The following is a 27,002-nucleotide window of genomic DNA, read 5'->3' as shown; positions in this document are numbered from 1 at the left end:
ACTGGACACTCTCTCAATTCACTTCAAGGGTCAGAGGTTAGGAGTAGGCTGAAGGCAACTTAGCTTTGTTCAGAGCTTGGCCAGGAGGCCTGAGATTGAGACCAAGGGTCTTCTATGAGCACTGTGGACAAAAGGTGCAGCCCATGTCTCTAGAACACGGGACTGGGACTGGCCATCCATGTCTCAGTTTTCTGGACACTGTGACAGAGTCCACATGCTGCTTGGCCTCACAATGGGAGCTTTTTGGCTCACAGTTTGGAGGCTGCCCACCTGCAAATGAAGGGTGTGCAGGCCAAGCTTTCTCCCAGAGCTGCAGGGCTCTGGCGCAGGCTCACCCAGTACCTGGGGCTCTGGGGCTGGTGTCTCTGTTTCACATCCACAGACCATCTGTTTCCTCATGTCTGTGCTTCTGGTTTCCACTGTCTCTTGCCTTCCTTTTCTCTACTTATGAATGTCTTGTCTCTATACTGCTCTAGGAATGTGGATGAAGACCACCTGCTTCAGAGGGCCCTCCCTGGCCAGGCAGGGCCTGAGCTGGCATGGCAAAGCCCATGACATTAGAGACCTGTCAGATGCAGAAGAGGGGCCCTGCTGAGACATTATTTCCCAAGCCATGCCTGACCCTGGACTCCTCCAGCCTCTCAGCTCCTTCCACCAGCTCTGCCAACACAATGAGACCTCAGTTGACCTCGGAATTCCTAACACCTGGCCCCCACAGAGGCCAGTCTAGGGCCCACCTGGCCTCTGCCTCACCCTCCCCACCCTGCAGAAAGGCAATAATGGCTTGACAGGCACATACAGAGGCTCTGGGCATGACCTTGACTTTCAGCAGGCTTGGATTTGGAACCCAGCTCTGTGCAGGCCAGCTGGGTGACCCAGGGCAGCTCACTTGACCTCTCTGAGCCTCAGTTCTTCCATCTGTGAAAGATGGACTAAGCTGCATCTGAGCCATCATTGGTTTGTGCAGATCCAGGACAGGGCTGGCAATGGAGCACACTCAATAGTGGTGGTGTTTAGTTTTTAAATAGACTTTATTTTTTTAGAGCAGTTCTAAGTTTACTTGAAAAATTGTGCAGTTACCGCAGTGTTCCCACCTTGTTCCTCCCCACAGCACCGAGTCTCTCCTACCATTCACACCTCACATTAGGACAGCGCATCTGTTACAATGGCTGGATTAATCCATTCTCAATACATTTACTATTAACCAAAGGGCATAGTCCTCACCAGTGTCTAGCAGGATCAGGGTTTGTAATTTTAGCCATTCTAACAGGTGCATAGTCAGATCTCACAGTTGTTCCCAATAATGTGCTTTGAAGACATTCCTTGGGTTACAAGTTACCAAGTCAGCTCAGAAGCATTCAGCCCCTTCTGGAAATGCAATGGAAGCCCTGGAAGAAATTGAGAATTTTGTAGTCAGGCCAGTGGTGGCAGGTCCCTCACCTACTTCACATTTCGTCCTTGCCATCCTTGCCTGTGGAAGGTTCTTCTCCCTACGCTCCGGACCCTGTGTGGTTGGCAGGAGGCAGAAGAAGAGACATGTCAAAGGGTATAGCACGGGCTCTGCCCCATGTGCCAGAGCTGGGGTGGCTTCCCCCTGAGCCCAGCCCGAGGCTGAACCACTATCCTTCTTGTCTTCTTCCCGGGAGACACTCGGTAAGTATTTGCTGAGTTTGTGAGTGAATGTGTAAAGGAGTAAATGAGGAAAAAAGAAGTTGGGCTTCCCACTTGAAACAAAGCCTGGAACAGACCTAAGTGACTATGTGAATGAATGAATGAATGAATTATGCACCTCCATGTGCAAATATCCGTTTCAGCCCCTTTCGATTCTTTTGGTTATATACCTAGCAGTGGGATTATTGGGTCATACGGTAATTCTATACATTCTGACCCTGTTTTCCACAGCAGCTGCACCATTTCACACTGCTACCAACAACATATGAGGGCTCCTATTTCTTCATTCTCAACATCCTCACCATCACTGGTAGTTTTCAGTTTTTTTTTTCAAATAGTACCATTTTAATCGGTGTGAAACAGTATCTCATTGTTTAATTTTTGCATTTTCCTAATAGCTAATGATGTCGAGCATCTTCTCATGTGCTTATAGGCCATTTGTATGCCTTTTTTGAGAAATGTCTATTGGAGATATTGCCCATTTTTCAATTGGTGTTCTAGTTTGCTAGCTGCTGGAATGCAACATACCAGAAACAGATTGGCTTTTAATAAGAGGGGATTTATTTTGTTAGTTCTTCAGAGGAAAGGCAGCTAACTTTCCACTGAGGTTCTTTCTTACATGGGAAGGCACAGGATGGTCTCTGCCAGCCTTCTCTCCAGGCCCCTGGGTTTCAACAACTTTCCCGGGGTTGACTTCTTTCTGCATCTCCAACGGCCTGGGCTGAGCTGCAAGTGCTGAGATGAGGAATGCCGAGCTGCTTAGGCTGTGCTATATTGCGGTCTCTCATTTAAGCACCAGCCAATTAAGTCAAACAGCAGGCACGCCTCCTAGCCTATTGCAGATGTAAATCAGCAACAGATGAGGTTTACATACCGTTGGCTCATGTCTGCAGCAACAAAACTAGGTATGCTCACCTAGCCAAGTTGACAACTGAATCTAACTACCACAATTTGGTTGTCTTTTTGTGGTTGAGTGGTAGAAATTCTTTACATATTCTGAATATTAAGCCTTTATCAGATAAATGGTTTACAAATATACACTTCCATTCTTGTAGGTTGTCTTTTTACTTTCTCGACAATGTCCTTTGATGCACAAAAGGTTTTAATTTTGGTGAAGTCCTGTCTATTTTTTTCTCTCATTGTTTGTGCTTTGGGTGAAAAGAGTAAGAAAAAATTGTCTAACACAAGATCCTGATGATGTATCCCCATGTTTCCTTCTAGGTGTTTCATAATTTTAATTCTTACAGTTATCTCTTTAGTCCAATTTGAGCTAATTATTGTATATGATGTAAGGTAGGGGTCTACTTTCATTGTTTTCTGTATGGTCAGTGTTCTCAGCACTATTTGTTGAAAAGATTATTCTTTCCTCATTGGGTGGACTTGATACCCTTGCCAAAAGTCACTTGACCATATAAATGTGAGGATCGATTTCTGAGCTCTCAATTGGATTCCATTGGTCATTATGTCTGTCCTTGTGCCAGTGCCATGCTGTTTTGGTTACTGTCACTTTGGAATACAGTTTAATATTGGAAGGAAGGTCTTAATCATCCTTACTTGTTTGCTTTTTCAACATGGTTTTGGCTATTCATATTCCATATGAATTTTTTTTTTTTTTACATGGGCAGGCACCGGGAAACGAACCCGGGTCCTCGGGCATGGCAGGCAAGCATTCTTACTTGCTGAGCCACCGTGGCCTGCCCTCATATTTCATATGAATTTGACTGGCTTTCCCATTTCTGAAAAAAGGGCCTCTGGATTTTGATTAGGGTTGCACTGAATCTGTACATCACTTTGGGTAGAATTGACATTTTAACAATATTTAGTCTTCCCATCAATGAACACAAAACATGCTTCTATTTATTTCAGTCTTCTTTAATTTCTTTAAGCAACGTTCTGTTGTTTTCTGTTTACAAATCCTTTACATCCCATATTAGATCGATTCCTATGCATTTGGTTATTTTAGTTGCTATTATAAATGGAATATTTTTCTTGATTTCCTCTACAAAATATTCGCTACTAGTGTATAGAAACACTGCTGATTTTTGCACGTTGATCTTGTTGTACTCTGACACTTTGCTGAATTTATTTGATTTGGCTTTGTTGTGGATTTTTAATTTGTAGGATCATGTTATTTGCAAATAGGGAAAGTTCTACTTCTTTCCAATTCAGATGCCTTTTATTTCTTTCTCTTGCCTGATTACTCCAGCTAGAACTCCCAACAGAGTGACGGTGATAATGGGCTCCTTGTGTTGCTCCTAAGAGGGAAAGCTTCCTGGCATTTACCTGACATTAGTGGTGGAGTTTTCATATGTGCCCTCTATTGGATTGAGGAAGTTTCCCTCTATTCCTAGTGTTCAGTTTTTATCAAGAAGTGTTGCTGGCTTTTGTCAAATGTGTTTTCTGTGCCAACTGAGATGACTATGTGTTTGTTTAATTAATTCTAATAATGTGGTGACTATATTAATTGTTTTTCTTATGTTGAACCACCCTTGCATTCCTAGGGTAAAACCCACTTGATCATTATATATAATTCTTTTAATAATCTGTTGGGTTCAGTTTGCTAGTGTTTTCTTTAGCATCATTTAGTTTATACTTTTTCTTGGCCACACAGAAATTTCTAATTTTCATGGAGACAAGAGTCAATTTCTTTTTCATCTATGACTTAGGAAGTCATGTCTTTTATTGGAAGTTCTTCCTCACTCTAGATAATTTCAACATTTATAACCCTCCCTTCTAAGAAAGTTAGTCCTATTCATTCGGTTGCTTCTCACAAAATAGAACTATTATAAGTTTCACAAATGAATAAACAGTATAAATCTATTTATAGTAATATAATTAAATATTTATAAGACATAAATGTACAAGGTTCCTCAATGAGCATAGTATTCCCATAATTTTTTGGTGTTTGTTGTTGTTGTTGTTGACTCTAATCTATCTGGAATTTATATTTCTATGTAATGTGAGGCAAGGATATGCCTTTACTTTTGTCATATGGATAACTATTTGTCCTTATATCATGTTTCTGTACACTCTGAAATTCTTGTCTTGAAGCACCACATTTATCAGAAACCACCTGATTTTTGCATGTGTTTGAGTGTTCTCTATGCTGTTCCATTAATTCATTTGTACTTTCCTCTGCCAATTCCACTTGGTTTGAATTATTAAAACTCTATAGTGCATTTTGATAACTGGAAGGACATATTAATCATATTATTCTCCAATTTTTCCAGGTGAGCTGTAGAATCAGCTTCGATGTCTTCAATAGTCCCATTTATTTTTGTTTTTTCTTTGAGACTTTGCAATTTACAGGTGCACATGGGTAGTAGGGTGCCCTTCCACCCTGAGAGCTGCCCCCACTCACCCGGGGCACCGGGGTCTCTGTGCACCTCTCCACACATCATCTTTCCTGGCTCCCCACTGGTTGGGGGGCTGCCCCACCGCCTTGCTTCCCCGTGTCCCTCCTGGTGGCCCTGTGGAGAGACTTGATCCTCCACAGTCCCCATCATGACCTTTGGGACTCCCTCCTCCTGGCCCCTCCCCAGGCATCCAGGCCCAGGAAGACCCACCCAGGCACCATCAGTCCGATTGGTCTGTTCATCTGTTCATTCTCCCCGGGAGGGCCAATCTCTGTGCTGGGGGTCCTGTTCCCAGAGGCTTCTCCCAGACAAGGCCCAAGGATGTGATGTTTCAGGAAAGCAAAGCAGCTTTCCAAACAGGGCCGGCCCCCAGGGATGGATGCCAGGCCAATGTCCCTGCTCCCACAAGCTCGAGGCAGGACTCTAGCCTGAGGCCACATGCCTCCCCAGGGACCCATGCTTTTTTTTTCTGGGGAGAGGAGGATGCACAAGGATATGCTGGAAGCCAAGCAGTCTACACATGCAGGGACAAAACACCCAGCTATGGGACTGGACTGGATCTCTGTGGAAGGTGCCTCCAAGAACAGGAATGGGAGGGAGAGCCTCTCCAATGCCCCACTAGACAGGGCCCCCCTGGGGCTGCCCTTCCACCCACGCCCCATTCCCAGGGTTAATGCCACCATCAAAGGCTACAACCAAAACAGAGGCACAACACCTAGGTGGCTTCTTTGAATTTGTGGGGCCACCTCATTTGAGTGTACTACTCTGGCCCATTTATTTACCTAGTGACAAGAAAACCTGCTAGCTTTGAGTGGGGACTGGAATAAGAAGAGGCCCTGTAACAGGTTCAGTCTGCTGTGCAAGCTGCCCTGCCACTTGAGCCGTATGATCCAGCAGATCCAACAGTGCTGGAAGTGGCAGTGGCAAATAGGGATGCTGTCTGGAGTCTTTGGCAGGCCCCTATAGGAGAATCACATACCAGACCCTTAGGATTTTGGAGTAAAATCTTGCCTTTCTCTGCAGATAACTACACTGCTTTTGAGAAAGAGCTTTTGGCCTACTACTGGGCCTAGTTAGAGACCACATGCTTAACCATGGGACCTGAGTTGCCTATCATGAGCTGGGTGTCATCTGACCCACAAGCCAAAAAGTTGGGAGTGCACAGTAGCACTCCATCATAAAGTGGAAGTGGTTTATATGACATAGGGCTCGAGTAGGCCATGAAGGTACAAGAAAGTTACAGAAGGAAGGGTCAAACATGCCCGTGGCCCCCCCACATACCACACGACCTTCTCTTTCCCAGCCTGTAGCTATGGCCTCAGGGGAGTTCCCTGCCATCAGCTGACTGAGGAAGAGAAAACTCAGCCTTGGCCTGTAGATGGTTCTGCACAATATGCTGATACTATCCGAAAGTGGACAGCTACAACATTATAGCCCCTTTCTAGGATGTCCTCAAAGGACAGTAGTGAGGGGAAAGCCACTGAGTGGGCAGAACTCCAGCATGCATTTGGTTGTTCATTTTGGTTGGAAGGAGAACTGGCTGGAGGTACATCTGCATACTGGCTCATGAGCCATTGCCATGTTACTGGATGATCAGGGACTTGGAAGGAATATGATTAGAAAATTGTGACAAAGAGGTCTGGGAAGACCTTTCTGAATTGATGAAAAATACAAAGAAATCTACATCCCATATGAAAGCTTCCCAGAGAGGGACTTCAGAAGAGGAAGATTTTAATAAGCAAGTGGGTAAGATGACCTGTCCCTATGGATACCAGCCTGCCTCCTTCCCCAGCTACTCCCGCCATTGTGCGATGGGCTCACGAACAGGCATGAAATTATGCATGGGCTCAAAAACATGGAATTCCACCTCAAGGCTGACCCAGCCAGGCCACTTCTGAGTGCCCAATCTGCCAGCAGCAGATACCCACATTCAGTCCCTACTATGTATGGCACCACTCCCCAAGGTAATCAGCCTGCTACCTTGTAACAGGTTGATGACATTGGATCACTTCCATCATGGATGGGGCAATGATTTGTTCTAACTGAAATGGACACATACTACAGATGTGGGTTTCCCTCTCCTAAAAGCAATGCTTCTGTCAAAACATTAATCTATGGACTTACAAATGCCTTATCCACCATCATGGTATTACACACAGCATTGCTTCTGATCAAGGACCACCTATGGCTAAAGAAGTCTAGAAATGGGCACATGCTCATGGAATTCTCTGATTATACCATATTCCCCATCATTCTGAAGTAGCTGGATTGATAGAATGGTGGAATGCCCTTTTAAAAACTCAATTACAGGTGAGATGGGGGGAGAATTCAACTTCCCCATTTGGAGAACTCCTGATATTCTCACAAGCAGTGGGGACAACCAAATTAATAGGCTGAACCCTCAAACTTGGAGTTTGTTCATATGGAACTTATTCCTGCAGAGCCTGAACTGAGCCTACTTAAAATTAGGCCCAAGACCTCAGTCTCTCTAAGCACAACTTTGTAAGTGAAATCACATGCCCTTTCCCCTATGTGGGACATGATCCAGGGGTGAAAATCTCCCTGGCGATGTGGGAGATGACTCCCAGGGATGAATGCAGACCTGCCACCATGGGATCAACAATTCAATCCTGACCAAAAGGGGGAAAAGAACTGTAATTAATAAAGTATCAGTGGCAGAGAGAATTAAAATGGAGTTGAGAGGCCACTCTGCAGGCTGCTCTTATGCAAGCTTCAGGTAGAATTTGCTACCTTTTATAACCTGTCAACCCCCATTCCTGCCAATCCTAAAGAATACCAAGAGGAATATATAAGATTCCACAAGGGTTCCATGCATTAGAGTAACTTTCCAGAAATCTACAACTCCCAGATGGGTCCCTGGTCAGATAAGTCCTGAAATCTACCCTAGCCTTTCCAGAACATCAGACAGCTCCATCTCCCTATTCAATATTAGTGAAAACCCTTCCAATATGAAAAATTTAGAACTGCCAAAGCCCAAACACTCCTAAAGAGAGATATGGAAAGATCAAAGGTGATGGCAGAGTTATACAGAGAAGAAAGGATTTAATAAATGAATATGAATGCTGAATCATTAAGCTGATATCTCTTTTAGTCTCCAGTAGTTGAGAGTAGCTAGAAACAAAAACCTAAAATTGTGAAAATGTAACCCATGTCAAACTCTGAAATATGTTCTACAACTAATTGTGGTACTGTGCTTGAACGTCATGCTTTTGTATATATGTTATTTTTCACAAAAAAGGCAAAAAAGTCAATTGTTTTGATAAAAAAATATTTAAGCCCTCTAGCCTGCTATATTCTAGAGAGCTAGAAGGAAAATCTGAGAGAATCATAAGGTAGCCCATGATAAATGCTGGGATTGCTCCTGTAACTTTGTGTTGAAGAGTGCTTTGAAAACTATTGCTTTTTTATTTCTTTGCTTTGTATATTTCTTATACTATACAATAAAAAAAGTTAAAAGCCAAGAAAAAAATTTTAAAAAAATTTAAAAGTAGTATTACATCAAGGTTAAAAAAAAGTATTAGGCCTAAGATTCACCCCCAGAGAACCTCTTTTCATGTTCAGATGTGGCCTCTCCTTCTCACCCAACATGGCAAGCAAACTCACTGCCTTCTCTACATGGGACATGACTCCCAGGGGTGTAAACCTCCTTGGCAATCTGGGACAGAAATCCTAGAATGAGCTGGGACTCAGCATCAAGGGATTGAGAAGAACTTCTCAACCAAAACGCGGAAGAAAGAAATGAGACAAAATAAAGTGTCAGTGGCTGAGAGACTTCAAACAGAGTCGATTGGTTATCCTGGAGATTATTCTTACACATTATATAGATATCCCCCTTTTAGAGGCTATAGGGAAGTGCCTGAAACTGTAGAGCTGTGTTTCTGTAGTCATGTTTCTTGAAGATGATCATACAGCTTTCACAATGTGACTGTGTAATTGTGATTACCTTGTGCCTGCTGCTCCTTTTACCTATGGTATGGACAGAGAAGTAAAACATATGCACTAAAAGTAAACAAATAATACAGGGAACAAATGTTAAACTTAAAAAATATATATACTGGATAGATGGAAATACTAGTGGTCAATGAGAGGGAGGGGTAAGGGTTATGGTATGTATGAGTTTTTGTTTTTTTCTCTATTTCTTTTTCTGGAGTGATACAAATGTTCTTAAAATGATCATGGGGATGAATATACTACTATGTGATGACACTGTGAGCCACTGATTGTACACCATGTATGGAGTGTTTGTATGTTAAGAATGTATGTGCTTATACATTGTATCCATAAAAATAGAATGAGAAAAAAAAACTCAATTACAGGGGGTGCAAGGGTAGTTCAGAGGTAGAATTCTCACCTGCCATGCACAAGACCAGGGTTCCATTCCCAGAAGTGTACTTTCCCCTCACCAAAAATTTATTTTTCTTTTTCAACAAATGGTGCTGTAATAACAGGGTACTCACATGGTAAAAGAATGTAATGCAACAACACCATACATCATACAAAAAACCAAACACACAAAAACCTCAGTTATGGCACCAACTGGGTGGCAATACCTTGCAGGGCTGGGGCAGTGTTCTCCAGGAGGCTGCACATACTGTGAATCGGCATCTTCTCTATGGTGCTGTTTCTCCCATAGGCAGGATTCGTGGGTCCAGGAATCAAGGGGTGGAAGTGGGAGTGGCACCCCTTCCTAGGATCTACTAGAAAAAGTTTTGCTTTCTGTCCCCATGACCTTAAGCTCTACTGGTCTACAGGTTTTAGTTTCAAAAGGAGGAGTGCTTCCATCAGAAGACAGAACACCACACCTGACCACTTTGGACTCCTCCTGTCTCTGAGTCAATAGTACTCCCTGGGCTGACTGATCCTGATTTTCAAGGGGAAATAGGACTGCAACTAAACAACAGAGGTAAAGAAGAGTTTGACTGGAATACAGGAGATCCCCTATCTATTAGTACCACCAAGCCCTGTGATTAAAGTCAATGGAAAAGTACAACCCAACCCAGGTAAGACTACTAATAACCCAGAAATGAAGGTGTGGGTCACCCCATCAGGCCAAGAACCACAGCCAGCTTTGGTGCCTGGAATGGGTAGTGGAAGAAGGGAATGATAAATACAAGCTAAACCACATGACCCATTGCAGAAATGAGAGCTGGAAAGGCTACAAGTGTGTCTTCCTTGTTTTATTATGAATACGTTAGTATGTGTACATAAAGCAAATACCTTTGTTTTTCCCTATCTTGTCACCTCACCATATAACGTGTTTTATTAGTTTTATGTCATTGTATTTCAGATACAGGGTATCAAGTTCAGGAGTGAATATTACCCAAGGACTTGCAAACTGTTCTGGGGAAAGGGTTAGTAAATTTCCAGTTGTACACAGGACAGCTCAACCATGTTAGGTGAAAGTATGACTGTTAATTGTTTTTATTTAGAAAGAAAATATGGTTTATGGAGATGTGTTTGGCACGTTGATAAGGGGTAGACTGTGATGGTAAATATCATATGTCAACTTGGCTGCTCATGGTATCCAAATATTTGGTCAAGCAAGCTCTGGCCTGATGGTGACCATGAGGGTATTTCATGGATTTAGATCATCAGTTGACTGCATCTATGGCTGATTGCATCTACAATCAACAAAGGAGACTGCCTTCAGCAATAAATCTCATCTAATCAGTTGAAGGCCTTGAAGGAAGAACTGTGGATTTCAGCAGTCAGAGAGAATTTTCACCTCTTCCAGCCCACCAGCTCTACTGCAGAATTTATTCAGGGGAATTCCAAACTTGCAGCCTGACCTAAAGAATTTGAACTTGCCAATTCCCACAGTCACGTGAGCCAGTTCCTACAATAAACCTCATATCATGTACATACATATAGAGATATATAGATACACATAATTATACAATCCGGTTGGTCATTTCCCTGGAGAGCCCTGATGGGGGGAAAGGAGGGACCAGAAGATGCTTCACAAAGCTAGTGAAGGTGAAGCTGAGCCTTGAGGATGAATGAAATTCTGCATGCCTGAGCAAGGTGGCTAGAAAGAATTCCTTGGAAAAAGAACAGCTCAGGCAGTGGCATGAAGGTGAGAAATCACATCCTATTCAGGCTACAGAAAAATCTCCTGAACTACTGGGGCTGGGAAAGGGGAAGTAAGGGTGAGTTCAGCTGGGGTGCAAGACACCCAGAAGGGAACTCCAGAACAGCTGGAAGCAGCCAGAACAGCAAAGTGATGCACAAAAGTCAGAAAAACACGCTTCCTCTCTGGGCAAGGCAGTGCCACCCTTACCTGTAGATGCAGGAGCACACGCTGGATGGACCACCAACCAACCAGTCCTCACAACTGCATCACCCCAGCCCTGGACCAGGGTCACATGGGAAAGGGAAGGCACAGGGAGGGGCAGGGATGGGACATGGAACAGGATGGGGCCAAGGCAGTGAGGGGCGAGGGGTGGGATGACAATCCTTGCAGATAGGGGACATGGGATACAGAAAGGACACAGTGCAGGAAGGGAACGTCAAAGCTCACAATGAGACAGAGAGGGGCACCACGTGGGGGACAATGAGACAGGACCCTCAGAGGCAGGATGCAGTGCTACCCATGCCTGCTACGTTTACCTGACTGCTGTGTGATCATGCTCAAGATAAGACCCAGCATCCAGGGTCACATGTGTCCTAAGAGATGGAGCTCACACCAGCTTCCATACAAGTCCAGCTGCCTGTGTGTTCACCTGGAGCCCAGAGGCATGACCCTGCGCTGGCCCTAGGATGCCATGGCACATTCTGGGCCAGCTGGCTCCCTGCTTTCACAGTTACCTCCCTTAGCTGAGTCAGAGGGCTCCCCCCATAGACCATGCCAGAATGCCCACATGTGCCTCCTTCCAAGAGTCATGCAGACCTGAGTGGTCAACAGAGGTGGCTGAGCAGCCACAGCTGCAGGTCCAGCCCACATGCTTTTCAGTCTGTTGGTCCCATGTCGGCTTTTGCCACCCACCTCGTTCCTATCCCTGACCCTCCTGTGGTAGGAGCCTGCACACGGGGAAAAGACAGGATGCTGGTCACAGCCAAGGACCCTGGTCCTCCCCTGAAGTGCCCTCACCCTCCCTATTCTTCATCCGGGTCTTCCTGGACCCAACAGCATCTCCACACCCCTTTTCCCTGAAGCCACCACCAAAAGAGACAGTCCCCAGGGGGCAGCGCAGCCACCTGCTCCCCATGGCCCTCATTCCAATGCCACTGTCCCTTGGTAGATGGCTGTAAGGTGTCAGCAGGCCACAACCCAACCTGGAAGGGAGCATCTCAGGACTTCTCCCAGAATGCTAATTCTCAGCATGATGGAGGTGGAGTGGAAGCAGACTGAAATATCCAAAATGCCACACAGACCCACCTTTGGGTCCTACTCAACTGCATTCAGAACAAGCAAAGTATTTAAATCAAACAACTAACGTCTCCCTACCAGGTAATCCAAATTCTTCTCAGCAATCACACAGCATGAAAAAATCAGGAAATGCACAGAAGACAGTAGTTTGTTAGCAGAGAGGACACCAAAGTTCCCAAAGGCTGAACTGTCAGCAATGAAGAAAGCACAGTTTGTTGAGTCCTAGAACATCAGGGCAGGAGGGAAAAGGGAGGCCTGCATAGCTTGGAAACAAGTAATTGTCACATTTATTTTGAAATTACAAAACCTTCAAAAGGAGGCATGAACGATGTTTGTCAAGAGGAAGGTTGTCTGCAGGCTCAGAAAGAGCATCCTGGTGGGAGGAAGCAGCCCAAGAGCCAGCTCCAGGCAGGCATGAGCAGAGCCTGTGCAGAGACTCCAGGCCAGGTGGGCAAGGGGAGACATGAGGCCATCCCCACCCGACAAACGTTTCTGAACCAAACAAACAGGGCCTGGACAAACAGAGCTTGATTCTCATGGTGAAAGGAGAGAGAACACAGTTTGAATGAGCTTTGTGAAAGACAAAGGAGTGAATGGCGAGACACAGGCAGACACCACGGAACACGGGCCGGGAGATGCCAAATACAAGCCCCCATATGCAGCCACACCAGGGGTTCGGCAGCTATAGGACAGAAGAGGTACTCCATCCCTGATCAGGAAGCCTCCACCTCTTCTGAAAGTACAACCCACTCATCACAGCAACTGGGGCACTGTGCTAATAAGCTTCTCAGGGGCAGTAGTGTCCATGTTGTGGGGCTGGGGTTCTTGTGGCCACTTTTCCCCAGGGACTTGGGCATCTGCGTAGAGATGGTATTTAGGTGGTGAGTCTAGGTGAGGCTCTGCAGGGCATGTGGCAGGAAGGAGTGAAGAAAGAGGGCCAGAAGGCTGCAAAGGAGGAGGGCCAGAAGGCCAGCTCCAGGAACCTCAAGCCAGAAGATCTTTGCAACAAGCACACAATAACAAGTGCTGGCAAGGATGCAAGGAAGAGCTGGCAAGGATGTGGAGGAACTGGAAGCACTGCTGGTCAGGATGGAAACTGACACAGCAGCTGAGGATATGCTGTGCAGGTCCTTGGAGGTTAAGCATCGAGTTAGCAAATGACCCAGCAATTCCACTTCTGGGCACACATCAAGAGAAATGAAAATGTACATCCATGCAAAAACTTCTCCACCAATGCTCACAGCAGCACTATTCATAACAGACAGAAAGGGAGACAACCCAAATGTCCACAAGCAATCCGTGCTGTCTCCCTGCGTATAACAGAGCACTGTGCATCAATGAATGGCGTGAAGTACTGAGGCCCATGTGCTCACACAGAAGGGCCCGAGGACCCCGAGCTCAGGGACACAAGCTGGACACGAGCCAGATGCGGAGGGCCAAGGGCTGCAAAGTTCCATTTATATGCAACATCCACTACAGGCAAATCCACAGAGCTGGAGCACGGGGCCATGGCTGTCAGGGCCCGTGAAGAGCAAGGATTACCAGTGATGACTAAGGGGTCTAGGGTTCCTTTAAATATCTTTCAAAATCGTGGTGTTCGCTGCACAACTCTGTGACTATGGACCTACATACTCCAAATGGGTGCCAAGTAGAGTATTTGAATTTTATCTCAAAAAGGTGCCACCTCTTTCATCAATGGTAACAGATGTACTGCACCAATATTACAGCTCAATACTGCGGCATAAGGAGTATGGGAGGATTTGGGTTTTTTTTTTCTTCTTATTTCTGTTCTGGAGTAATAAATATGTTCTAAAGATGATTAGGGGATGTGTGCTGGTTTGAAATGATGTATGTACTCTAGAAAAGCCATGTTTTAATCCTCATCCCATTTTGTAAAGGCAGCCATTTCTTCTAATCCTATTCAGTATAGTATGTTTGAAACTGTCATCAGATTATCTCTCTAGATATGTGAGTTAATCAAGAGTGGTTGTTAAGCTAGATCAGGTAGAGGCATGTCTCCACCCATTTGGGTGGGTTCTGATTAGTTTCTGACACCCTGTAAAAGAAGAACCATTTTGGAGAAAGCTAGAGATTTCTGAGAGAGCAGAGAACAACACAGTCACAAGAAGCATAGAGTTTACCAGCCAGTGATCTTTGGAGATGAAGAAGGAAATTCCTTCACTTTGACTGTGTTCACCATGTGCCCTTCCACTGGAGAGAGAAACCCTGAACTTTACTGGCCTTCTTGAACCAAGGTATCTTTTTCTGGATGCCTCCGATTGGACATTTCTATAGACTCGTTATAAATGGGACATTATCTTGGCCTTAGAACTGCAAACTAGCAACTTACTAAATTCCCCTTTTTAAAAACCATTCCATTTCTGGTATATTGCATCTGGCAGCTAGCAAACTAGAACAGGATATATGTTCAACTACTGATGATATTGTGAGCTACTTACTGTATACTTCAGATGGTTTGTGTGTTTCATGAATATATATCAATAAAACTGCATTAAAAGAAAAAAAAGTAGAGGGGCCGACAGTCTTAGAGGCTGTGAGAGCTCAAAGGGGCAGGACCAAGAGCTGGCAGCAGGTCTGTGGGCAGGTAGGTCCTAGAGGACCCGCCATGACAATGGTAGAAGCTGGGGGAGAAGAAGGAAGACAGCAAGCACAGGGACAACCTTCCATGAGGTGCTGCTGGAGGAGAGATCTGGAAGATGGGATCACAGCTGGAGGGGCATAAGGGGGACAGAGGGTCTCCAGTGTGGTAGACACTGTAACTTGCCCAACGCTGTTAGGTACGATCCAGTAAGAAGGCATAGCTGTGACTTCCAGGCCAAGACGGCAGCTTAACAAGGGACAAATTTTAGTTCTTCCTCCCAAACAACTACTAAATAACCAGAAACAGTACAGAACAGCTAATGGGGCCACATCAGTGACCGGACACACAGCATACCCCAGTCTGGACCAGCTGGACTGGCTGTGAACCCCCCAGAACTGTGAGTTCCCCAAGCAGCAGCAGCCAGCACCCCTCCCCCACAGGCTGCTTCCCAGAGTGGAAAGGAAAGAGAATTTACCAGCAGCAGGGGCTGAGCACAATCAAACGCCAATTGTGGAAATAATGAACAAATTCTGACTACTAAAAATAGGCCCCCAGCTCAGCTGAACCTTGTCAAAGCAGAGGTTGCTCATTTTTGCCCCAGTGCCAAGGAGGCAGGGCTGACAGAAAAAGAAAAGAAGGAAACAGAGGTTTTTATAGCTGTGTTTCTACAGAGGCTTGACTGCCTTTGGGTACAGCAGCAGGGCTTCTCAGGCTGCAACGGCCCCAGGCATAGGCAGAAACAAGCTTGTTTGAGGGCTTGTCTGGAGCCTATACCTTCCCCAGGGGAGGGGTGAAGCCCAACTCAGGTGGAATCCCTCCCTCAAGGAATTCAGACACCATAGCTTGGTAATTTGAACCCATTAAAACCATCCTACACTGTCTCCTCTGTCTCCACCATGCCCCCAGCAGGGAGAGTCTGCCAAAGTAAAAGGTACCACATCATCTTATGCTGGTGGGACCTGCAGGCAGACAAGCACCTCATACTGGGCAGGATAAGAAAAACAGCCCACAGAATTCACAGGAATGTCTTTCAACCTGCTGGGTCTCACCCTCAGGAAAAACTGATGCAGGTGACTCTTTCCTCCTTACAGGAGGCCAGTTTGGTCTGGGAAAATATGGCTGGGGTCTATAATACCTAAGTAGACCCTCCTAAGTGTGTGTGGGGAAGGCACCATACAAGCAGGGCAAGAAACAAGAAAACAAGAACTGAAAAATTCTCCTCTGTTAAACAAAACTTAAGCTAGAGGTCCAGATAAAGCTGAACTGAATGTCAAAGAACAGAAAGACAACAAATTCATCCAACAAGAAAACCCTAGGTAAAAGAAGTGAAAGCAATCTCCAGAATAAACTAATTAAGATAATTAAATGCCTAGACACCAGGAAAAAATAACAAATCACACTAGGAAAATTGAAGATATGGCCCAGTCAAAGGAACAAACCAACAATTCAAATGAGATACAGGAGCTGAAACAATTAATTCAGAATATATGAAGAGACATGGAAAACCTCATCAAAAACCAAATCAATGAATTGAGGGAGGATATAAAGAAGGCAAGGAATGAACAAAAAGAAGAAATCAAAAGTCCAAAAAAACAAATCACAGAACTTATGGGAATGAAAGACACAGTAGAAGAGATGAGAAAAACAATGGAAACCTACAATGGTAGATTTTGAGAGACAGAACATAGGATTAGTGAACTGGAGGATGGAACACCTGAAACCCAGCAAGAAAAAGAAAATATAGGGGAAAAAATGAAAAAATATGGGCAGGAACTCAGGGAATTGAAAGACAATATGAAGCACGTGAATATATGTGTTGTGGGTGTCCCAGAAGGAGAAGAGAAGGGAAAAGGAGGAGAAAAACTAATGGATTAAATTATCACCGAAAATTTCAACTCTTATGAAAGACTTAAAATTACAGATCCAAGAAGTGCAGCATACCCCAAAGAGAATAGATCCAAATAGATGTACTCCAAGACATTTACTAATCAGAATTTCAGATGTCAAAGAGAAAGAGAATCTTGAAAGCAGCAAGAGAAAAGCAATCCATCACATACAAGGGGAGCCCAATAAGACTATGCATAGATCTCTCAGCATAAGACTATGCATAGATCTCTCAGCAAAAACCATGGAGTCAAGAAGACAGTGGGATGATATATTTAAATTACTAAAAGAGAAAAACTGCCAACCAAGAATTCTATACCCAGCAAAACTGTCCTTCAAAAATGAGGGAGAAATTAAAACATTTTCAGAAAAAAAATCACTGAGAGAATTTGTGACCAAGAGACCTGCTCTGCAAGAAATACTAAAGGGAGCATTAGAGATAGATACTAAAAGACAGAAGACAGAGGTGTGGAGAAGAGTGTAGAAAGAAAGATTATGAGTAAAGGTAAAAATAAGGAAAATTAGATATGACATATAAAATCCAGAAAGCAAAACAGTAGAAGAAAGTACTACTCATGCAGTAATAACACCAAACGTTAATTAAACGTTGATTAAACTCCCCAGTCAAAAGACATAGTCTGGCAGAATGGATTAAAAAACAGGACCCATCTATATGCTCTACTCAAAGGACGTGATGGCAAGGACACAAATGGACATTTTCACACCAATGTTTACAGCAGCATTATTTACAATTACCAAGAGATGGAAACAGTCAAAATGCCCATCAACAGATGAGTGGCTAAACAAACTGTGGCATATACATACAATGGAATATTATGTAGCTGTAAGACAGAATAAAGTTATGAAGTATGTAACAACATGGATGGACCTTAAGGACATTATGCTGAGTGTGATTAGTCAAAAACAAAAGGACAAATACTGTATGGTCTCACGGATATGAACTGACATTAGTGAATAAACTTGGAATATTTTATTGGTAACAGAGACCATCAGGAGATAGAATAGGGTAAGATGTTGGGTAATTGGAGCCGAAGGGATACAGATTCTGCAACAGGACTGAATATAAAACCCCAGAAATGGACAGCATAATACTACCTAACTGTAATGTAATTATGTTAAAACACCAATGAAGCTGCATGTGAGAATGATCGAGGGAGGAGGGCTGGGGGCATACATGAAATCACAAAGAAAGACGATAAAGATTGAGATGGTATAATCTAGGAATGCTTAGAGTGCACAATGATAGTGACTAAATGTACAAATTTAAAAAGTGTTTTTGCATGAGGAAGAACAAAAGAATGTCATTACTGCAGGGTGCTGAAAATAGATGGTAATTAATATTTTAAAATATCAACTTATGTATGAGACAAGCAAAAAATGCTCATTTGGTAGAAAATTTATATTTTGACTAGTGCATCTCCTAATATAGCTTATGTAGATAGTTGGTTGAACACCATAAGTTCATGAAACCTTGGGTAGGACATGAGATTTTGTTGGTTTGTCCAGGTGATGCCCCAATGAATCCCAGAGTGATTTGATCAGTGAGTGGGAAAGTATTTGCAAAGTCTCCTTCGGGGAATGGTGAGAACGGGGGAAAATTCAACCTCCCCAAGTTGAATTCTTGATATTCTCACAAGCAGTGTGGACAACCAAAGCTATAGGCTGAGCCCCCAGTCTTGGGGGTTCTTCATATGAAACTTAACCCCACAAAGGATAGGTCAAGCCTACTTAAAATTAGGCCTAAGAGTCACCCCCAAGAGAACCTCTTTTGTTGCTCACATGTGGCCTCTCTCTCCAGCCAACACAAGCAAACTCACCACCCTCCCCAGTCTATGTGGGACATGACTCCCAGGGATGTGGTTCTTTCTGGCAACGTGGGACAGAAACCCCAGAATGAGCTGAGACTCAGCATCAAGGGATTTAGAAAACCTTCTCGACCAAAAGGGGGAAGAGTGAAATGAGACAAAGTGTCAATGGCTGAGAGGTTCCAGAGTCAAGAGGTTATCCTGGAGGTTATTCTTACACATTAAGTACATATCACCTTGTTATTCAAGACATAATGGAGAGGCTGGAGGGAACTGCCTGAAAATGTAGAGCTGTGTTCCAGTACCATGTTTCTTGATGATGATTGTATAATGATGTATCTTTCACAATGTGACTGTGTGATTGTGAAAACCTTGTGTCTGATGCTCCTTTTATCTACCTTGTCAACAGATGAGTAGAACATATTGAATAAAAATAAATAATAGGGGGAACAAATGTTAAAATGAATTTAGTTTGAAATGCTAGTGATCAATGAGAGGGAGGGGTAAGGGGTATGGTACGTAAAATTTTTTTTTCCTGTTTTCATTTTATTTTTCTGCTGTCTTTTTATTTCTTTTTCTGAATTGATGCAAATGTTCTAAGAAATGATCATGATGATGAATATGCAACTATGGTGATATTGTGAATTACTGATTATATATGTAGAACGGAATGAGCATATATTAACAGTGTTTGTGTTTCTTTCTTGTAATTTTTTTAATTAATAAAAAATTAAAACAAAATATCTAAGCCCTCTAGCCTCCTATGTTATGGAGAAGCTAGAAGGAAAAATATGAGAGGATTGTATGGTAGCCCATGGCAAACTCTTGGTTCTACCCTGTAATTACTTGTTGAAGAGTGCTTTGAAAACTATTGATTTTTATTTCTTTGCTTTGTATATATGTTATACCATACAATAGAAAAGTTAAAAATAAAAAAATTAATATCTCTTTTAGTCTCCAGTATCTTAGAGCAGCCAGAAGTAAAAACCTGAAATTGTGGAATTGTAACCCACGTCAAATTCTGAACTATTTTCTACTACCAATTGTGGTGCTGTGCTTTGAAATTTATTTCTCTTTTGTATATATGTTACTTTTCACAAAAGGAAGGAAAAAAGTCAATTGTGATGATAAAAAACTATTTAAGCCTTCTACATCCTATATTCTGGAGAAGCTAGAAGGAAAAATCTGAGAAGATCATATGGTGGCCCATGACAAATCTGGGATCTGTCCTGTAACTATTTGTTAAAGAGTGCTTTGAAACCACTGCTTTTTTATTTCTTTGCTTTGTATATATGTTATGCTATACAATAAAACAGTTTAAATAAATAAAGACTAATAGGGGGAATAAAGATTAAAATATATTGGGTAGATGGAAATACTAATGGTCAGCGACAGGGAAAGGTAGGGGGTATGGTATGTGTGAGTTTTTCTTTTTTTCTTCTTTTTCTGGAGCAATACAAATGTTCTAAAAAATGATCATGGTGATAAATACACAACTATGTGATGGTATTGTGAGCCACTGATTATACACCATGTATAGAATGTATGTTAAGAATGTTTGTGTTTGTAAATTTGTAAGAATGTTTGTGTTTGCAAGTTGTTATCAATAAAAATATTTAAAAAGAAGAAGGCATAGCTGGCCATGCTGGAGAGAGAGCAGCATCTGCCATGGATGCCCACGTCCACTTCCTCATCTGGGGCAGCCCCTACATGTCCCAGGACAGGTCCCAGTGGGGTCCCACAAGCTGAGTTCCAGAGTGGGGTCCCAAAAGTAGGTCCCCAGGTGGGGTCACATGAGCAGAGTCATGGCAGAGTCCCACAAACAGGTTTCCCAGGTGGGTTCCCAAAGCAGGGTCCCTGAACAGGGTTCCCAAATAAGGTCTCAGAGCAGGGTCCTACCTAATAAGCAGGGTTCCGGAGCAGGTCCCTGAGAAATTTTGCTTTGCTCTCCACCTATCCCAGCACTGGTCAAGTAGAGTCATAATCACCTGCTGATTCAGAGACATTCAGCCCCTTCTTGCTCCTGCAGACCCTCTCTGCCAACTACTGCTTGCTAGAACCCATTTTAAGAACTTTTATGCAATCCCCCGGTCTCAACAGAAGGTACAGACTGCTCAGGAGTTGGCTCAGCAAAAAGGGAAACCAGTTCAAAACAATCCCTTAGCTATGGGTAATTAGCAAGACAAAGAACCTGCAGGCAGACACCCAGGAGTGAGCTCTGACCAGGGAATGCGGGAACACTCACACCAAGCTCTGAAATCAGCCTCCAAAATTCACCTTTTCAATCCATTTTTAATAAAAATTTAAAGAACCGAAGGTCAGGAAACTTACTTGCAAAAAAAAAAAAAAAAACCCAGCATAGAAAGTGGACCAGTCAAGTGTGGACACCAGGCCACACTGCTGCAAGGAAATGGACAGTGCAAGCAAGTGTCTGATGTGCGGAGTTAAAAGTGGCCACCTGGCCTTCCATACAGCTTTTCCAAGGGAAGTTGGCAGGGGTGACAAAACCAGAACCTTCACAAGTGCCGCCAGCCACATACAGGCCTTGTGCCCAGGGCGACATTCAGGCAGGCTCACCAATGGGGGCAGGGATCCTCACGTCTGAGCTGAGGACCTGCAAGGCTCCTGGAGACCAGAAACTACATTTACAGTAACACTACACGGGTGCATGGGTGGTTCAGTGGTAGAATCCTCGCCTTCCATGCGGGAGACCCGGGTTCGATTCCTGGACCATGCACCTAAAAAAAAAAAAGAACAGTACAGTAACACTACAAAGTCACCTGTCCTTCCCACTCTGTTTCTCTTCCGAGTGAACAGTAATTTCCCAGCGGGTATGTGACGTGTGATGACATTGTCATTCCAATGGCTAATGTACTGTGTGCTCATGTATTTTTGTGGCTTAAAATGCTCTCAGTTTTAACTTCTAACATGATCAGTATAATAACCTACCTCAGTAAAAACTCTTTAAGGTCCTCAATTATTTTTAAGAATTTAAAAAAGGTCAAAAAGCTTAAGAAGCACTGTAGGAATAAGATATTCCACATTTCAAAGGGTTACCATACCCTACCCTACCCTCTGGGGAACACAAGGAAACAGAGAAAAGGGTGTCCCGCAGAGCAAGATGTCCTGTCTGGTCCTGGGATGTGACACAAGAAGCCATGGTAAACTTTACCTCTGAAACATTTTAACAGAGGGCCCTGCTGGATGGGGATGGGGGGTGCCCAGGAAAGACCTGCAAAACGACAGAAGCAGAAATGTCATGACTTGTGCAGAAAAGGAAAACTGTCCTTCTAGCACCACTTGTTTCTTTCAAATCCAACACTCTTCTTCCCTGGCATCATACCTCTCTGGGAAAAAGGTCATCCAAGGATCCCATACTAGAGCTTGGGTTCCTAGATGATAAAACTGGGTCAGAAAGAGTTCCTTTGCAGGCCCTAAACATGTTCAGAGAACGTGTTCATCAGTGCAGATGCACTCTGTGCAAAGGCAAAGAGGTTGACCAAACTGATCTCTGGAAAGCTATTAAAAACCAAAGAATTAAAATGTCATTTGCTCAAGAAGAATGAGGTGCTGTCACTGACAGGCATGTATCCCACAGGCACAACAAAGCTGAGCCTCAGCCCTGGACAGGTGGCCCAGGACACAACAAGGGATGGGATCACAGCAGGCTGGGGCCCAGCTGCCCAGGGGCACCTCCAGTGCCAACTTTGACTAAGCTCCACACATTAAGAAAGGTCAGTTATGGTGGATACTTGACAACTAGGCAAGAGATCTTGCAGAATTAACTGGTGTACTGCTGATGAAAACAAATGTTCCTTTTAGATGTAAACATAATGCAAAATTCAATGACACTTTTGAGAAAAAGGAAAATTCAGACAAAATGTTGCTAGAGAAAAGTAAATGAAGTTACCCATTTTAATGTCAACAGAGAAAAATGTGTGCATGCAGCTGAAACACAAGAAAAATGCCAGGACTCAGAGACAAAGATTGCTGGAAAGAATGTTTGCACAGTAAATTTCTTTTTTCTTTCAGAATAAAACATCCCATCAGACTCAAATTTCCTGACATTTTGGAGGTTTTGAAGCTACAGCTAATGGATCTGAATCATCTGAGCAAAACCATGTTACAGTGTCATGTTACTAAAGAGCCTAGAATAGAATGCTACATATATAGCACATACACATACCAGCCACTTTTTGTAGAAAATGATCAAACCTAAGACAAGATAAAGCAGCCCATGACCAAGTCAAAAGGAAAGAGTTCATCTCTGATGGGAAGCCTCACACCTGGGCAGCTGCAGGTTAAAATGAGAAAATAACCAAGGCGTGCATACCTATGTCAATAACATCACACCTAATCTGCACATGAACTCAGCTTCAGGAAACCTTCACCACCACTTACTGCCTGCAAAGAAAAGCTCGGCAAGAAACAAGAACCTTCTCCAGAAACCTAAACCACTCTTGTATCAGTAGTGCATGGCATGGAGCTGGCAGTGTACCAACCTGTTTGTGGGGAAAGCAGGGAAGGGCACGAAAAGTGCATGCCTGCACAGGCTCACGATGTGCCAGTACCTCCTTTTCCTTAAACAAGTAGGCCACTCAGAGCCGCATTCTGCCTGATTTGGGTTGGCTGTTTAGGTGCCAGCGGCAGGGTGGCACCAGGGCTGTGGCACTGAACTGGGTCAGCCCAGGCCTGCCCCTGGGGGACTCAAGTGCCCTGGGCCTCAGCTCCCAAGAGCCACGGCAGTAGCCCAGAGGGATCTGGGACTCAAGTCTGTGAGTGGGCCATGGAAGGTAAAGACCCTGGCTAGTCAGCATCCCTGCTGGGGCCCTGAAGAGTTTCCCAGCATCTCTTCTTGAATAAAGAAGGAATAGGAAGTCCACACGGGCTTGTAACAGCCAACCTTCTTTGGGAATTAAAGAGACACTAAATGACAAGGTAATGAGGGCGCCCTACCCCTGGGGCACTGCTCACTCTGGAAAGCTGGGCAGCCAGCTGGGCAACAGGGGCCAGGTAGCCAGGGGTCAGGAAGGTGTCAGCGGTTAGGGGTCAGGACTTGGGGTCAGGAGTGAAGGATTAGAGATCCTGGACTGGGGTTTGGAACTTTGCAGCATTAAAGTTGGGGTTCAAGACCCAGACTGACCCAAGACCCAGGGGCCAGGGGCTGTGGTCAAGGGTCAGAAAACAGGGGCAGTTGTTTAGGTCAGGATTTGGGGACCCTGGGAAAGGATGCTCTGTGGGGCTGATTAAGTGAATAAATAAGCTGTGGGTCATCCCTACTGGTGTCCTGGCCCAGGGCTCAGACGCTCAGAAACACCTCCACTGCCTGTGTCAACCAGTGCCCTGCTGACAGAGCTAGTCCTGCTGCTCGGTGCATGCCCTCTCTAAAAACAAAGATCGGTTTTATTATGAAGTATAACATATGTATGAAAAAACAATATATTTCAAAGTGCACTGCAACAAATAGTTATAGAACAGATTTCAGAGTTTGGTTTGGGTGTCAGTTCCACCGTTTCAAGTTTTTCCTTCTAGCTTCTCCAAAACACAGGAGACTGAAAGAAATACAAATATACCGATTCAGCAGTCATACTCATTTGTTAAGTCCTATCTTCTCTGCTATAACTCTTCCTTTTCCTTTGATCCTTCTCCCAATCTTCAGGGGTATTTGGGCTGTGCCCTAACTTCTTCATGTTGGATAATGTGGTATGGGGGAGGGAATTGGTTGATGTTCTTGGAGATGCTGGGCCCCCTTTGTCTTTTGAATGCAGTCTCGTGTCTATGTGCCACCCTTCCCCCAAAATCACCTCCTAGTAAGTTTCTAAAAGCCCTGAGTCCTTAGTTTCAGGAGAGACAGGGCCCACCAGCACATGGTTTCCAGCTCTCTCCTTCTCCCAGGAACACAGAGGGAGGCCCCAGTCCCAGCCGCTCCACTGCCTGGTCTTGCTGCAGCATCCACTCATCAGAGGGAGCTAGCATGCTTCCATCCTGGCCACCCAGCTGCATGCTCACCTGGGGCCCAGGAGGGGATGTGACCCTCATTGTCAGACAGCAGCATGCTGTAAACTTTCTTAAAAGCCAGGCCATATCCTCTCGTTACTTACTTTAAGATGATAAACCAATATATTTATGGATTCAGAGCTATCAGACACTCGAGAGGTTCGCAATTGGGATTCCTAGGGATGTCCACAGAATGGTCAAACATCACCCTTCAGCAGATAGTTTGTGTTTCACAGTTGCAAAGTCCATTCCAATCATTTAATCACCAAACGCCAATATCCCTGCTGGGTACAGAGCAGCCTTATTGTGTTATATATAAAAACACTGAGGTTAAGTGATCACTCAAGATAAGTTTTGGTGGACAGACTGCATGGCTAGACTCCTGGTGGAAGGAAGCCCAGGCCCAGACCTCTTTCTAAGGGCTGGACTAGGTTGTTTTAGCCAGAAATATTTCTGCAACTACAAGTGAATGGGGAACCTATTTTATCTGAAACTCATCATGGAAAGGGAAGTCTGTACTCCTATCTCAGCTTTGGAATATCCATCATTGTGCAGGCACCTGCTATGGGGGAGCTGCTTCACACTTCTAACCCACAGCCTGGACCCCACGCATGGAGGCCCCACCCACAGAGTCCCCCCCAGCCTGACCCTGTGCAGGGAGGCCCCACCCATAGTCACCCCCTAGCCCATAACAAGTAAAGGGAGGCCCTACCCACAGGGTCCCCCACAGCCTGGGCCCCTCTCAGGGAGGCCCTGCCCACAGGGTCCACTACAGCACAGAGTGGTGCTGGGATGCCCCGCTCGCTACATCTCAGCCCACAAGAGGCTGGAGGCACCGTGGCCTCGATGAGCCTCTGCAGCAAGGCTTCGGCCTCTCAGGACCCATCTCCTGTTTGGGTCATGTGGCACTGTGATGCTGTCCCTGGTTCTCCCATGATGCCCCACCCCACCACCGGGCACAGAAGGTGATCATCATCCTGATGGGGGCCTGGGGTCCGCTGGGCCTGGGGAGGAAGGGGCAGTGGACATGGCACTGGGGGGATGGCTCTCACCCTTTAGTGGCTGGTTTCTGGAACATGCCTTCCAGGAGGACTGGAGTGTGGACGGGCAGCTGGGCAGGGTTGGCAGGCCCCACCTGAGCACATCATCTTCTCTGCTGACCCCAGTGCTGTGTGGGGAGGGGTGACCATAAGAGGGCCTCTGGATCACGACAAGAGTGGGGAAGGATAGCCCCGTACCTCACGCCTGTAGATCAGTACTGCACCGCCACCCCCAAGCTCTCAGACCAGAAGGGTGTCGCTGCCTGTTTTGCAGGGAAATGAGAGTGGGGGTAGGGTCTCAGGGGATCTGGGGACTCTGCACCTTGTTCGAGGCCACAGAGCCCCCTTTCTTAGGTTTCAGCTGGCAGGGCATGGGACACACCCCATGTGGGTGCACCAGCTCATCTCCCCATGGTGTCCCCTCAAGCACCCCCAGACTAGGGCTGGCCACCTCCCACAATGCCCTTTGCCTGGGGACCCAACTCCTCTACCTGTGGGACAGGGCTGGCCCACCTCTCCCACGGCTGTGCACCAATTGGGACCTGTGGTGACCCGGGCACACCACCTGAGCTGGTGGTAAGGATGAGGGCTAGGCCTTCAGCTCCATGAGCTGTGGGGCTGAGTCTCCTCACGGCCTTCAGAAGGGCAGGAGAGGCTGCCTGTAGAGAGAGTGCCAGGGAGGAGGGACAGACAGGCAAACCTGGGCAAAGAGAGAAAGCCAGGGCCTCTGTGAAAACAGAGGCAGAGGAGCGGGGCAGAGCAGAGACTGCTAATTTGCTGAGCCTCAGCCCCCCTGCCTGAAGGCATGGCCCAGTGCCTGGTATGGGGGAGGTGCCCATGAGGGCCGCCTCACCCTCACCAGCACCCCCAGGGCTCCTGGTGGGCCTTGAGAACACAGGGGGCCCTGAGAACACAGGGTGGCCTTGAGAGCAGTCCCTGGGTCACCCAGGCTGCTTGTCCCCAATTTCCTGGCTGCAGTTCTGCTGAGGACACTTCTTAGACCTGGCACCTATCCCGTGGGAGGAGCACAATCAGCCCTGCCCAGGCCGTGGCTCAGACTTCTGGCCTCAAAGCTGAGGGACAATAAATTCTGATGTTTCAGCCAGCCAGTGTATGGTATCCATCAGAGCAGCACTGACACATGGAGACTCTCCCTCCTTCTTCCCTCCCTTGTCCCTCCCTCCTCACTTCCCACCCTCCTCACTTCCCACCCTCCCTCCTCTCCCTCCATCCCTC

The 27,002-nt window shown here is 45.3% G+C and overlaps 1 protein-coding gene across 8 annotated transcripts in view; it reads right to left on the bottom strand.

Moving 5' to 3' along the window:
• The window catches only part of LOC143677389 (uncharacterized), a 55,630-nt gene that overhangs the window by 7,285 nt on the left and 21,343 nt on the right, over nt 1–27,002 (bottom strand). For 2 of the 8 annotated variants that reach the window (XM_077153260.1, XM_077153257.1), the window contains one exon: nt 1,395–21,467. The exons of 1 other annotated variant lie outside the window; for it this stretch is intronic. In XM_077153260.1, the coding sequence (XP_077009375.1) occupies nt 21,407–21,467 (61 nt within the window). In that variant the 3' untranslated portion in view covers nt 1,395–21,406. Of the gene's footprint in view, nt 1–1,394; nt 21,468–21,901; nt 21,962–24,830; nt 25,895–27,002 lie in introns of those variants that run through there. 5 more of the 8 variants (XR_013172580.1, XR_013172581.1, XM_077153256.1 and 2 more) reach the window with 5 other exon arrangements.

The sequence above is a fragment of the Tamandua tetradactyla genome, chromosome 3, assembly GCF_023851605.1.
Source record: "Tamandua tetradactyla isolate mTamTet1 chromosome 3, mTamTet1.pri, whole genome shotgun sequence".
NCBI lineage: Eukaryota > Metazoa > Chordata > Mammalia > Pilosa > Myrmecophagidae > Tamandua > Tamandua tetradactyla.
This window is presented reverse-complemented; position numbering and strand designations above follow the sequence as displayed.